General features: G+C 33.3%; 1 protein-coding gene across 2 annotated transcripts in view; it reads left to right on the top strand.

Moving 5' to 3' along the window:
* Window positions 1-1044: 1044 nt before the first annotated feature.
* Window positions 1045-14533, top strand: part of LOC110096367 (uncharacterized protein At3g49140) — a 24253-nt gene continuing 10764 nt past the window's right edge. Inside the window, exons 1-11 of one of the 2 annotated variants that reach the window (XM_020822272.2) lie at window positions 1045-1170; window positions 1271-1358; window positions 1426-1657; window positions 1994-2093; window positions 2221-2297; window positions 2369-2494; window positions 2593-2727; window positions 2878-3058; window positions 3132-3226; window positions 8098-8250; window positions 9696-9791. In XM_020822272.2, the coding sequence (XP_020677931.1) occupies window positions 1107-1170; window positions 1271-1358; window positions 1426-1657; window positions 1994-2093; window positions 2221-2297; window positions 2369-2494; window positions 2593-2727; window positions 2878-3058; window positions 3132-3226; window positions 8098-8250; window positions 9696-9791 (1347 nt within the window). In that variant the 5' untranslated portion in view covers window positions 1045-1106. Of the gene's footprint in view, window positions 1171-1270; window positions 1359-1412; window positions 1658-1993; window positions 2094-2220; window positions 2298-2368; window positions 2495-2592; window positions 2728-2877; window positions 3059-3131; window positions 3227-8097; window positions 8251-9695; window positions 9792-14533 lie in introns of both variants that reach the window. The other variant, XM_020822273.2, reaches the window with a different exon arrangement.

Here is a 14533-nt window from a genome sequence, read left to right as displayed (position 1 = left end):
AAAAAAAAAACAAGAATATAATGATATTTTATCATTTCATTATTTTTTGCCAATGATCTTTGGTATAGCTTTTTTGTTGCTTAGCTTTTCAGATTACAACTATCATTTTATTTAATTACTATTTTTTAGGAATTTTTATGATGAGAATTTATTTTTTAGTTGTTTGATTATATATATATATATATATATATATCAACAAGAGCTTTAAAAAATTTTAATTTCTCATTCTAGCTTTAAAATCATCTTTACAAAATGTTTAAGCCGTCTAGATAATTATTTTGCTATTTTGCTTTTCAAATCTCAACAACAACTCTCTTTATCTACTACTTTCTTACTAATTTTTAAAAAATTCTAATCTATAAAGGTTAAAATCACTATAAAATTAACTTATTATTATTTTTTTCACAATAATTTTATAATCACTTAACAAAAAACTATATCCATAAAAGGTAACTTAAAATAGATGTTTATATAAAATATTGGCCTTCTCATGAGAACAATTATTACGTCATTCGACCGGACGTAGAGGAACGTCCGGTCGGAGGCCAAATCGCGTCAAAAAACGAGAAATACCTAGCAAATACCGAGCAATACCAAACAATAATGAGGAATACCATCACGTGAAGACCCAATACCGAGTTATACCGAGCAATACCGAGTTATACAAAAGTTGTACCGAGTTTTTCCTAGAAAAACTCGGTACAACTTGGTATTGCTCAGTATAGCTCGGTATAACTCGGTATTGATCTTCACATAGCGATATTCCTCGTTATTATCAAATAATACCTAATAATACCGAGTTTTTTGGCGGGATTTTGCATCCGACTGAACGTTCCTCAACGTTCTTACACCGAACCTAATAAAAGTTCCTACGATCCTATTAGGAGAGTTGATGTATTAAATTTGACCTATGTTAAAAAAAGTAGAGATAAACCTAAAAAATTTTGATTTAAAAATATTAGAATTTATATTTTTTTATTAGATTTAAATGAATTTCATGCATTTATATGGAATTTAATAGGATAAAAATTTGATGTTGTTATTGTTGGATAAAATATTGGAACTGATAAGGGAAACTGAGCCCTATCCTCATATTATGCTTTTTTATGCCAGTGGCCGATCCGTCAGGAACTCTGAGGGGAATGCTGATGGCAATGGACTCCGCACTGGGTATGGAATTTCACGCGACCCGTTCGTTTCCCTTCTCTTGAATCTTCGTCTCTTCCATCCCATCCGATCGTCAATCCATTGCTTCTTCTCCGCGTCACAGGTTGCCGGCTTTCGCTGAACGTCTTGAGCTCTAATGGCGCCGCTTCCTCCAGCTTGCGCGGCAGCAGCAAGTTTCCCGGTGGTCTCTGGTATTTCCTTTTGTTCTTCCTTTCTATTTTTGCTTCTTTTCCGCTTATGGGAAGGTCTGTCTTTTAGGGATGGGCGCGTGGACATGGGTTGCTGCTCTGCCATGCCTGCGATCAAATCTCGTCGTGGAAGGATTTGTGCTTGTGCTCCTTCGGGGCATTCGGAATCACTACCAGATCCTCTAAAGAACAGCTGGATACAAAAATACCTCCCCGCTGAGGAGATCAGAGAGCCATTGCCCATGGAAGATGGCCAGCATTCACGTCTCACTGATGCTGAAACAGCAAGAACATTGATCGAGGTATCCAATTCTTTGCCCTTTGTCGTTAAATTATAACTGTGCTAGCGAGTACTAATTTTTTGGGGATTCAGCATTGGATGCTGCAGATATTTGTGAGTTAAAATGAGAATTTATAAAAAATTGTGTATGAGAGGTGATAAATTTCATTGTGAAACACTAGATTGATAAGCTACAACTGGTTTATAGTAGGCCAAATTCTGGAATACGTGATGGTAATTTGCTTTTATGCTACCAGTAATTGTGCTTGTCAAAGGGCTTGGTTATTGATCATTTTCTGTGACCAATTGCACCTCTGTTGTATATATTTTTAACTGCATACCTTTCTTTGCTGCTTAGGTGAATAGCAAAGGCGCACTTATGCTTACAGAAGACACTGGTGAAGTCCAACAGAATGTAATATTGCCCGATGTCTCCTACTTAACTGATGAGCATGGAGGTAAATTAAACTAATGGTATTCTTGATGAGTAATGGGTGATCTACTTTACCATGCTCTGGATAGTTATATGGTAAAATTATCTTATATTCTCCATGTGAAGTTAATAATAATTACATATCTGGTCAGATATATACTTTGAATCCACTGATGATGATGATATTTTGAAAAGCTTCATTTCAGATGATGCCGATGAAACTTTGGCGGTATTGTATTCAATCTTCTCGGCCTTCTAAAATTTCTCCATGTCTTGAATAATATGTTATGTTCACTGCAGCAAGTTATAATCGGTCCGGACAATGTAGAAATATTTAGAGAGATAGAAGCATCTGGATCATCCGTATTCAATTTGGGTCTTGATACAGTTAGTGAGGATGATGATCTTGATTATGACTCTGAAGAGGTGATAACCATGTTTTTTTTTTCTCTGACTTTGGGTAAGCAATGGGCATAGCTGTTGTTATGATTATACTTTTATTAATTCTCTTTGTTCTACGATAGGATGATTTAGTCATTTTTGAAGAAGAGGAAGAAGATGATGGTGATGAGGTAACATCTGAAATGTCAAATGATTGGTCACATGCAGAGACCATGCAAGCTACTCACCCAGTTTATTTTGCTCAAAAAATAGCTGAGGTATCTCATTCTTTAAAAATACAGGTTTATAGTAATTTATGTTCCATGATACTTCTATATCATGGCATTTACACTTATGTTTCACCTTAAGAATATTAGAGGTCAAGCTTTTATCTGCTCATTTACTTGACATTGCTATTCTTTTGCCAGTCTGTCTCAAATAGTAATTTAGATTGGATGGATCAGCCTTCTGCTAGTGTCATAATCCAAGGTCTATTGAGACCAGCTTTTGTTGAAGAGCATAAATTAACTAAAAAGCATCCATCCATCATTGATGTGGGAAGCAGTGAAGGGCAACATATTGGGAAACAAATAGAAGTCGATAAAGAAGGTTTTTCATATTTGTTGATGTAGATGCATGCATATTTGTTAGATAATTCTTCTCATAATGTTGTGTTCTGCAGGTGAGATTTATAATGATCAAAGCCAGCACAGCGGAACTACATTCTTCAAGCTTGAAATAATAAGCATCCAGCTTGTTTCTGCATGCGGTAATCAGGTAGGCATATTAGAATTGGATATTCTCTGTTTTCTCAGGGTGCCCACCTCAATGTAAATTAATGGACTGGGTAATGGGCATAAACTTTAACTTTATCTTTCAAAAGCATCTTGATTGAACTAGAAAGGACTACATCCTCCAAGGATTATATGATTTTGTCATGCATATGCTTATATTTGTGTGTATAGGTACAGGGAGGGAGAACCCAAGTGGATGTACTTTCTTTCCTTCTTATTTTTCCTTTTCCAATAAAAATATTGGGTGTTCAAGGTCCCAAAATGCAGCGATTGCTGATTTTCTTTGCCATTGAAATATTTAAAGCACCAAAACTCACAGTTTCTACCATTGTCTCTTTTTTAGTCTTCTGCATATGATTCTTTCATAGTAATGGTCCAAATAGTGCATCTAAGTAATGATCCAAATAGTGCAGCTTATCATTCTATAAATTAATAATTCTACCAAATTTTAATTTGATCTCATGGATACATATTAGTGGTCACTAGTTTGTTTTAAGACCAGTGCCTCCGACATTCTGAAATTGAAAGATTTTTTTTCAGCTCTTTGGCGCTCTTTCTTTTGTTACATGGCTCCATTTATATTATTTCTGCACCGCTATTCTTGTGTAGCTTTTCATTTACTATTCATATGTCGCTATAACTTTGTATTGTAGCCTTGAAACTGCTGGTCTTCTAGATTTTTTTTTTCTTTTTTTTTTCTGTTGTTTGTGATTTTCTGAAATGGGTTTTTAATGCTACTTTTTCGTATAGGTTTATTGTGTGGTATTTGTGGCATTTGCATATCCTAAACGTACATTTTTCTTTGTTTTCCTACATTTATGTTGTTAAAATTTTCTGTTGCTTTTCAAACAGTTCATGAATCATAAGAATCCACAACCATAACCTTAGTTTTCAAACCACTTGGTCAAACCACCTTGTGTTTGAACACAAGTAACAGTTCATGTATACATATCCTTAATGACTTGAATATAAGCATTATTAACCCTTTCTTGTGTAGAACTCTCCATAGCACTTCTCTTGGAACTTATCATATGTTTTCTATAAATAATAAAATTTATTTGTAGATCCTCCTCATTCTCTCTATACTTCTAAATCAAACCTCTCAATAAATATATAGCTTCCATAGTAGACCTACGTGGCATGAATCCAAATTGATTTTTTAGAAACATTAGTGTCACGCTGCAACTTATGCTCCATAACTCTCTCCCATAGTTTTAACGTATGACACATTAACTTAATTCCTCTATAATTCGCACAATTTTGTGCATCACATTTATTCTTAAAAATAGGAATCAATACACTCGTTATTCACTCATTTGACATCTTTTTTGTCTTCAAAATAATATTAAGAAGTTTAGTAAGGCTATAAATTCCTTCATCTCCTAAGCATTTCCACACCTCTATTGGAATATCATTAGGTCCAACAGCTTTTCCACACTTCATTTTCTTTAAAGTCTCTTTAACTTCGATTTTACTAATACGTCGATAAAAAAATTATTTTCATTTAGAGTGCTAAGGTCACTAAAATAAATTGCATTCTCATAATCTTCATTAAAAAGTTTTGCAAAATATCTCATCCACCTTTGTTGAAAATTCTTATATAATAAAATCACTTTTTGATCTTCATGATATTCATCCTTAATACACTTCACTTGAACTAAATCCTTACAACTCCTATCTCTTTGTTTACCTAACTTATACATATATCTTTCGCCCTCCTTAATATCTAATATCTAATATATTATATAAATCATTAAAAGCTAAAATCTTTGCATTATAAATTGCTTTCTTAGACTCCTTACGGGCTTCTTTATATCTTTCTCAATTATCAGAGTTTTTACTGATAAACTAATTTTTATAATAAATCTTCTTTTTTTTAATATTTTCTTGTACATTTTGATTCTACCACTAATTATTTTTACTAATAGTAGATTTCTCCTTTGATAAATCAAGCATATCTTTTGCAATATTCTTAATATCACTAGCTATTTTTTTCCACATTAGCTTCCTCATGCACAGACAAAATCGTAAGATCTATAATCTCACTCAAAAAAATATTTATATTAAAATTCTTTAAATGCCCCAATCTAATCTTAGAACAACGTTTTACTTTATTTTTAATATTCCGCCCCTTCATCTTAAACTCCAAAATAACTATATGTAATTAAAAATCCCTTTAGCCCTTGCCCAAGTGATAGTTAGCTAGCTAAGCTAGTGGCCTTCACGTCCTCGTCACCTTGGGCATCCCAACCATGATTTGCCTCGCCGACCTCATCGCTTTGTGCTCATCTGCCTGTTGTTCTATCAAAATCTCAACATAAAATTGTGAACAACAATAGTAGCAACTGCCTCATTCGTCATATTAATTATTGGCGAACTTTAGCCTGCATCATTTTTATTCTTTTCTTCCGAAAGATAGCCTGAGAAGTGCATCCATAAACATCATTCTATATAATTGCATCAACATTTTCAAATTATGTAGGTACATCATTATAAGAGCAACATCATTAAACTAGTGTAAATTATGAATAGGCCCTCATGTTTGCAAAAAAGGTGTTGATTTCGATTTGGATGCTTAGTTAGGTCTATAAGGACTGCTATAGTGGTGATCAGAGAACCTATTACGTCTTGAATTGAATTTGGTAAGTGATATATTTATTGTCTTTTCTGTAAATATTTTGTGTGTATTTTATGTATTAGATCAAGAGGGTCAAGTATGTGAAAATCTGCATGTGTCTTAAAAAGCCCCTTAGGAGCGCCACAATGCCTTCTAAGCTGCAGAATAAGATATATGGGGCAACTAGACTGTGCATTCGTTGTGGCCACACGAGACATAGGGTGGTAGAGTGTCCACATGCTGGACCTAATGAACATTCTGATATGAGAGCGGAGAGCTCTAGACAGATGTGGAGATCAAGAGCATTCCCACCCCGTGTTTTCAGTGAGAGATCCTCTAGTATGTGAGGGAAAAGAGAATGATTTTTGAAACAATTGAGAAAATCCCTATAATGAAGGAATTCCTGATGTAGTTTCTGAAGAATTGTTTAGTTTACCATTTGATAAAAACTGAAATTTTGTTTTGAGATTTTACTAGATACAACTCCTATTATTAAGGCTATGTATGTAATGACACATAAGAAATTGCAGGAGTTGAAAGTGCAATTGCAAGAGTTATTGGATAGGGGATTTTTTAGACCCAATGCATCCTCCTGGGGTACACCTATTATGTTTGTAAAGATAAAGTAGGTAACAATAAGAATGCGTATAGATTACAAAGAACTGAATAAAGTTACAATTAAGAATAAGTATTCTCCACTTTGGATTATGATTTGTTTGATTAGTTGGAGGGTGTTTTGATATCACCAGTTGAAAGTGAAGGAATAAGATGTAGCAAATACTGCTTTTAGTAAAAAAAAAAATACTGCTTTTAGTACTATGTATGGTCATTATGAGCTTTTAGTTATGCGTTTTGGGGTAGCTAAGCACTTGTAGTCTTTATGGATCTGATGAATAGAACATTCAAGATATATCTAGATCAGTTTGTTATTGTATTTATTGACAATATTATGATATATTTCAAATATGAAGAAGACCGTGTTGTTTATTTGAGAATTGTTCTGGAGACACTGAGACAACACAAACAATATAATTAATTTTCTAAATGTGAATTGTAGTTGAAATATATTTCATTTCTGCGATATGTGGTGAACAATGACGAAATTTTGTAAAACCCATAAAGTGCAAGCAGTTGTAAATTGGCCAAGTCCTACTACTGCATCTGAGATACATAGTTTTATGGGCATAACAGATTACTACAAGAATTTTGTGAAAATTTTCTCAGATTGCTATTCCTCTGACACGAATAACAAAGAAGACAGTGCCTCAGCACTCTTAAGGGACTTGACTCTGGGACTCGATCTAATGTAAGCATTTACAAAAACTAAATAATAAATATGTCACATACTAGATTCAATCAAGCCAAAATATGTTCTCTAATCACCGCTACTGTGATCCTTACAAGGTCCCTCATGTTAATGTTTTTTTTCATAAGAAATGTTTTTTTTCATAATTTCTTATGTACCTTTAAATTTTATTTTTCAAGTAAATTCTTTTGTTGCTTTCCGACCATTAAAGGTAGCAAGAAGAGAGGAAGGGGTGGTGATGGGAGACTTGGTGTTAGGCTAGTGAGAGATATGATGCTAAATTGCTAATCATCTAGTCACTATTTTCAACCCACAATCTGTGGGTATTTTCAGGTGAGAGCCATTACAGATGAGCAGATCAAATTGGGTTGTCTTAAATTATCAAGGACCTATATCCGCCTTGGGCAAACATGAGGGATCTAAAAAACCTTGCATAAGATACATATCTTGATAAAGAGGCTGTAGTTGTTCAAGTTATGAAAATATGATATTTGGAATATCTTGTATGCTGTTGAAATTCATTTTGGGTATTTAAAAAGACTAGCAGCTATTTGTGGACATCCATTGACTGTGACTCGATACCTGTTGCTATTGAGATGAATACCCTCGGCATTTAGCTTGCTTCTTTTTGAAAATAGATTTAAATCATATATATTCCGTTATTTATCTATACTTATGAAATATTATCAAAGGGTATCGTATAATTGAGTAGTTTACTGTTTGTTGTACCATTGAAATTGATTTTCCATGTGCATATTAACGTCTAAGCACTTCATAACAACTACATGAAAATTAGGCTATTTTTAATGCTCTAAAGTTAAATGTTTGTTGGCATTGATCAGGCTATTTTTAATGCTCATTAGTTTTGTTAACACGTGTTAATACAAACAATTTTTAACATTAATCATTCTCTTTCTAATCATCATCTCAGTCCACAGTGAAAGTTCAAGATTTTCATCTAGCTCGTCCAGATGTTATTGCTCATTCTGCAGCGAATATACTTTCACGTTTAAAAGCTGGTGGAGAGAAGACAACTCAAGCTCTCAAGGCACTTTGTTTGAGACAGAAGGGTATACAAGTTCAGGTGATGCATTGTGCTACCGGTAGTTCTCAATATTTGGTGTAGGGTCCTTTGAGTTTGTGCTCACTAATGCATGATTACATTCTATTTCAATATAAGACTTAGTATACTTATCTAATTTGCATTTTTCATTTGTAATACTTCACCATTATGCATATATATATCTTTATCTTTATTAGTTTTTAAATAATCATGTTTGGATGGAGATCTAAATTGTGATATCCCGAATTTGAAGAGAGTGAGAGGTGATTATTTGGGCTTAGGCTCAGATGAGGAACTCCTTTTTGTAGGCTTCTAAAAGAAAATAGGGATAAGTAAAGGGTTAGACTAAAAGTATGTTTGAGGTTTCTCTGCTTTGCTTTTAAATTGGAAACAAATTAGTTTCCGATTATATAAAATTATCAATTTAGTATCTTTATTCTTTAAATAGAGATCAAATTAGTTATTTTGTGGTATCATTTAGGTCTTTATTTAAAAAGTCAAAGAATTAAAATGAGACTTTTTAAGTAGTCGGGGTTCGGGGACTATTTTGATCCTTCGTAAAGAGCCAGGGGATGATATGATGAACAATTTGTCGTTTCAATTCTTTTTAAAAAATAAATTATAAATTGCTGTAATTTTTTTTAAAATTAAATGCTCATCAATTACGGCATTAGACTATCATGGTTCATTGTATTAAAATATGTTTTTTTCAAATTTGGATGTTCATTAGAATAGCTAATAATCTTCAAATTGAATGACCTTTGAATTTGATGAATTCAAGTCTAATGGTCTTGTAACTTGGAGCCCTATCATATCTTGAGTAATTACAAACTTTAAAAGTGAAATTTTGGTGAAATTAATGCTTAGCCCAAATATTAGTATGTCATGCCAAATGCTATTTGGCGTGCACGGGTTTGCCGTTTTTGCCAGTTTTAAAGTGTGTGCCTATAACCATATAGTTTCAAAAAGTGATATATGGTGGTGATTCTATTACATGTCATTTTAAAACCATGAAATGAATGAATTCATTTACTTCATTTACCAGAACATAGAGGTCCCTAATAAAAGTATACGTAATACCTATCAACCTAAGATTTAACTATTTAAGCATGAATAACTTTACTTTTTATGTCATGAGTTTATGAATAATTCATTCTCAGTGAATCATTTTCAAGCTTCAATTACTTAAATGGAATGCTGCAGACTTGTTGAACCATTGCATAGACTAAGCCATTCATTAGAAGACATCACAATATGCTTGCTGTCATCAAAAGAATGGGATAAGTCGGATGGGACTCATGGCCTAACCACCTGCATTCTTTTTCTTTTTTTTTTTTCTGAAACTTTTGAATGCGTGAAGTGTTATCTTTCGGATCATACGCAGAACACAAATTAGGCTTTACTTTTCTTGGAAAAAGATAGCATTCTTTTCTCCATTGTAAAGTACATTCTACAATATACTGCAGGAAGCCTCCATCATTGGCTTGGATAGTCTCGGCTTTGACTTGAGAGTTTGCTCAGGAACACAAATTCAAACCTTAAGATTTGGCTTCAAAACCCGGGTTTGTTGTTGTATATATTATATTTTTTAAATTTATTTTTTAAATATTATTATATGCTTGATAATATTTTGTTTATAAATAATTGGGAGCACATTTTCTTACTCATTTCTTAGTTTACCTCCCTAAAAGCAGATTTCGTTCAGCAATGATTAATATTAGACTGCAATGACTGGTAGATGAGCTATGAGTATGTAATGTTCTGTTGTAATCTTGTAGTAAAAATCATTTAACAAAATTATGGAATATACCATATATGATATAGCTCAATTTAATTGTTCTATTGGCATTATTTTATATACAATTGATTGTTATGCCAATAATGCCTATTTCCATGAACACGGAATGATGAAGTATGAAATATGAAAGTTATCGTAGTTTCATAATTATGATTTCTTTTATAAGCACTCTTATTCTCAGAGTTTAATTTTAAAATATTAAGCATAAATAATGATGAGCATGATAGAAATGAGAATTATATAAATGCTTGGTAAATTGATAAATGATTATATTTAAGAGGCAATGGAAGCATCATCAGTTGATCATAAGATAGTGGAAAATACATTTAGATGTTTTGGGCTAGTATAACATAGGTTAGAAGATGCACTAGCAATGAGTAGATAAAATTAATGCAAAAGAATTAGAAGTAAAAGGGGATAGCCCAAAGATAGCACAGAAGTTATACAAAAATATTTGCACGAAATAGGTTGAACAACTCATGCAAAACTAGCCGGGATGGATAAAGAATCTGGATTTTTATAACGCAATTAGTTGGGGTAAGGCGAATGACAATGATGATGTTGATTTTAAACTATTTAGTACAAGCATTTCTAGAGGGTTGCTCTATAGTCTCAAACATTAAAATAATTGTCCAGGTTGGTTTGAATGTGCCATTTGTTTTTTGCTTTTTTTCCCTTTTTAGATACTTGGGCTATTTCCAAACTATTAAGCAACAATATATTATTTTGGATTCAAAGATAGTATGAACAATTAAAAAAATCAATATTATGATAATAAAATATTTAAATTCTATCATAGAAGAAGAAAACAAAGCTTTCAAAGATTGGGAGCACTGCAACAAGTCGGCTACAACTCGTGGTTCAATTTATTTCAAGGGTTAGAACAGCTTGTTCAATATAAGTAAAATAAAACAACTAAAAATGGATTTAAGACCGGTTTATGTAAACACTTAAAATAGACCTCAAATGTTATAATTGAATTCAGAAAATAAGATTTCTATTTTATTTCTTTTATAATCTTGCTTCTTTCCCCTCTTCTTCTCTTGAAATCTACATCTATTCTAAGGGTGGCTACCCTTTTTGGATGTCAAGAAGCTTAACAAATGATGCTCTTGTTGCATTAACATCAAATCTCTTTGCCTACACTCCTGCTGTCCTGTATTCCTCTAATTTCCTGCAGTTCGCCAATTTCCTGCAGTCCGGTGTAGTTCCGTCAGTCAGCCAGCTGTAAGATTTTGCTACCAAAGACCGTTCCTGCACTCTTGTTGTTTTCTTCAGAAAACTAGCCTTCCATATCATTATTTTTCCTGAATCCTGCATCTTCAAAACATTGCCTCAACATCAAGAATTGCTCCTAGGCATCAATAACCTGTCCAGCATCAGATTTCAGCTCATTTTTATGTCTCAATTTAAAATTCTGCAGCAATCAAGAAAAAAAGGGTGCTAATCTCACCATTACAGATTCTTTCCTTCGATCCAATTGCCTTTCAGGCATTCCTCAGCTACAAGATTCTGCCCATACGATAACTCTTTCTTGGATAAAAGTATTCAATCATGAATTACAATTTCCCGAATTCCAAAAATCTCTACAACGAGCCAATGTTCAATTTGCCTCCATTAGCTCATCACTTCAACAATTTCGTGCTTTCATGCATTCTAGTGACAAGAAACTTGATAGTTTGTGCATTGGCCGCCCACATCCTCCACTCCATCAAGATCCTTTCTCTTTCGTCGGCATCTTTGGTTCCGGCGTTCCGCCGATCCAATCCCTTCTCCACAACCATTACTTCCTCCTACAAGTTTCTCTTTTCTTAAATCAATGAAATTGAACTTTCTCATTTTAATGGATTCGACGTTGAAATGTGGACTTTTAAACCACGGGAATTCTTTGATTTTCACAACAATCCTGATTATCATAGTGATAGCATAGCTTCCATCTATCTTGAAGGATCTGCAACTACGAGTATCAATGTAACACCCCACAATACCCCTAAACAGCACGGAAAGTATTACTAACATAAAAATAACCATTTCATCATTTGATCATACTTTTGAACATTTGATATATCTATAAAAACATCCAACAATTCTCATTCATCTCGTCACACACAAGCAACTAATAATTTAAAGTTCAACATAAGATACTTACAGAGTTACTACAAAATCCAAAGTAATACATGTCTAAATTGCTTTCATACCTCAAAGATAACTTAAATATGAAAAGAAGAAACACTTGCATAAAATTAGCTTGCATCAATGTTCTCTTTCCCCTTTCCTGTAACAACAGCCAGTAAGAAAACACTGGTGAGTTATGAGGCTCAGCAAATTATATAATCTAAATAGCATTTATAATATAAAAAAAAGAAGTAAATCAAACTTTAAAATCATTTATCATTAAACTTACTCTTACTGGTAACAACATTATAATCTTAATTAACATTATTTCTTACTTTTTCAAAGTTACACTTAATATCAAATTAAATAGGGAAAAGACTTGGCTATACATTCATAATAATATTCAATGGAATCCAGGTACACCTGACATTATCACAATTGAATTACATTGAGATCCATTTTGCCTCATTATGGGTCCCTTTTGCCCCACCTGCTTTGCATGTATCTTTTATTTTGGGGTCCCTTTTGTCCCATATACAATACAGGTTTAATATTTGGGTCCCTTTTGCTCATCTGATATTGCAGACATCATATTATAAAATAGTCAATCTTTACTTTTAACTTGATATTCGATACATCATACCTTCAATAATTCATAACTGATTGCACTGGTTATAACCTTTCAATTATTCATACATCTTTGTGTACTAAGAATGTGATAGACACTAAATTGAAAAGAAAATTTCTTTGCATAGTATTATCAATTAAGAAAAGATTTAAATAAGCACACTTAGGCATCTGTCAAATCTCTCTTATTCTCATGTATAAACAGTTGTAAATACCCCAAAGTATTCTCGTGATGACTAACAAAATTCTCATAATACATTTCTTTTATAAATAAATGAAAAGACATAAGGAATATACCAAACATTCATGATCATTACAATTATAAATAATTACATAACTTACCTTCTTGAGGAGAGGTCCCTTCCAAACCTACACCCCGCAACTTTCTCCTTTGATAAACCAATTCAGATTCTCCTCTCTGCATTATAAGACTGATACATCAAAATATAAGAATTATAATACATTTCTATAAACTTTACTGATTTTATATTCCATAAAAGATAATGAATCACTATCATTACCTTTCTTTTCAAAATTCCTTTTCTCCAACTATATGTCTGTTCTTCTTTTAGATTCTTCTTCCAAACCCTTTGAAACCCTATTGTTCCCTATTTTATTAATTAGATTGCACACTTATCACATTAATCATATTTAAATCTTAGCAAATCTTGCTACAATTAGTTAAGTTTACATACTTAAATGTATCTTCTCCACAAGCACTTCCCTACACAACAAAAAGTTTGAATCATACTGCTTCTACCAATTTCTCTTCCAAGTAATAATGTTGAATTCCTTCCTTCCAGCAACCGAGCCTTCACTTCAACATTGTGCTGAATGCCTTCATTTTTGCTCCTGTAATGCTGAAGGAAATCTACCCTAGCCGAACTCCTTCCAGCCCACCTCCTACACTAGCCGCACACCTTCCTTGGCAACAGGTTCAAATTCTTTTTCCTGTACTAGACACCCAAGTCCACCAGTCTCTCTCTGTTGAATGCGGTTTTCCCCTATCTCTAACAACACTCTTTGCAGACTCCTGCTCCCTGCCTCCTTACCCAGCGAACACAGTAATAGGAGGAGAAGAACATGGTTTATCCAATGTGAGCCCCATCAAGTCTCTAACCGGCCCTCTTATCATAATACTTTTTATCAAAAGCTTCCATTACATACATCCATTCAGATATTTAGTTAAGTTATTCTAATAATTATTTAAACTAACACATTAATTTTATAATACTTAATTATTAAACCGTACCTGAAATTCCGGTTCTTACAAGCAAGGGGTGCGCATGAAATCTCTTTCTGCTTTTTTTTCATCTCTCAACCTTGAGGACAAAGGTTGTTTTTAATGACTATGGGTGTGTTAAGCAACAATATATTCTTTGGGATTCAAAGATAGTACACCAACAACGTCAAGAATGGGTGAAATTTCAGAAAATCGGCATCATTATCTGATAGGAAATACTTGAAATCAAGTATTTCCTATGCACTTCTTGCAACAACTCTCCAAGCAAATTGCTGTCCGGCGCAGGAACACAGTGAAAACAGCAGAAAACTGAAGAAAAACTGATGGAAAATGTAGGAAAACAATTGCAAACGATTGTATTCCACTAGTAGTTGCAAACAACAAGCAAGATACAATTTTCCTTCAATTCGAGAGGAAGGAAAAACTCTCCAAATCTCTAGCCGTAGCCTAGAGCCCAAGAACACCAAAACCTAGATCTCAAATGAAGATTCAAATTCAAGATAACCCTATTCCCCCCCCCC

The sequence above is a fragment of the Dendrobium catenatum genome, unplaced genomic scaffold (assembly GCF_001605985.2).
Source record: "Dendrobium catenatum unplaced genomic scaffold, ASM160598v2 fragScaff_scaffold_621, whole genome shotgun sequence".
In the NCBI taxonomy this organism is placed as follows: Eukaryota; Viridiplantae; Streptophyta; class Magnoliopsida; order Asparagales; family Orchidaceae; genus Dendrobium; species Dendrobium catenatum.
Note: the sequence above shows the minus strand (reverse complement) of the source record. Positions and strands in the feature narration are given on the sequence as shown.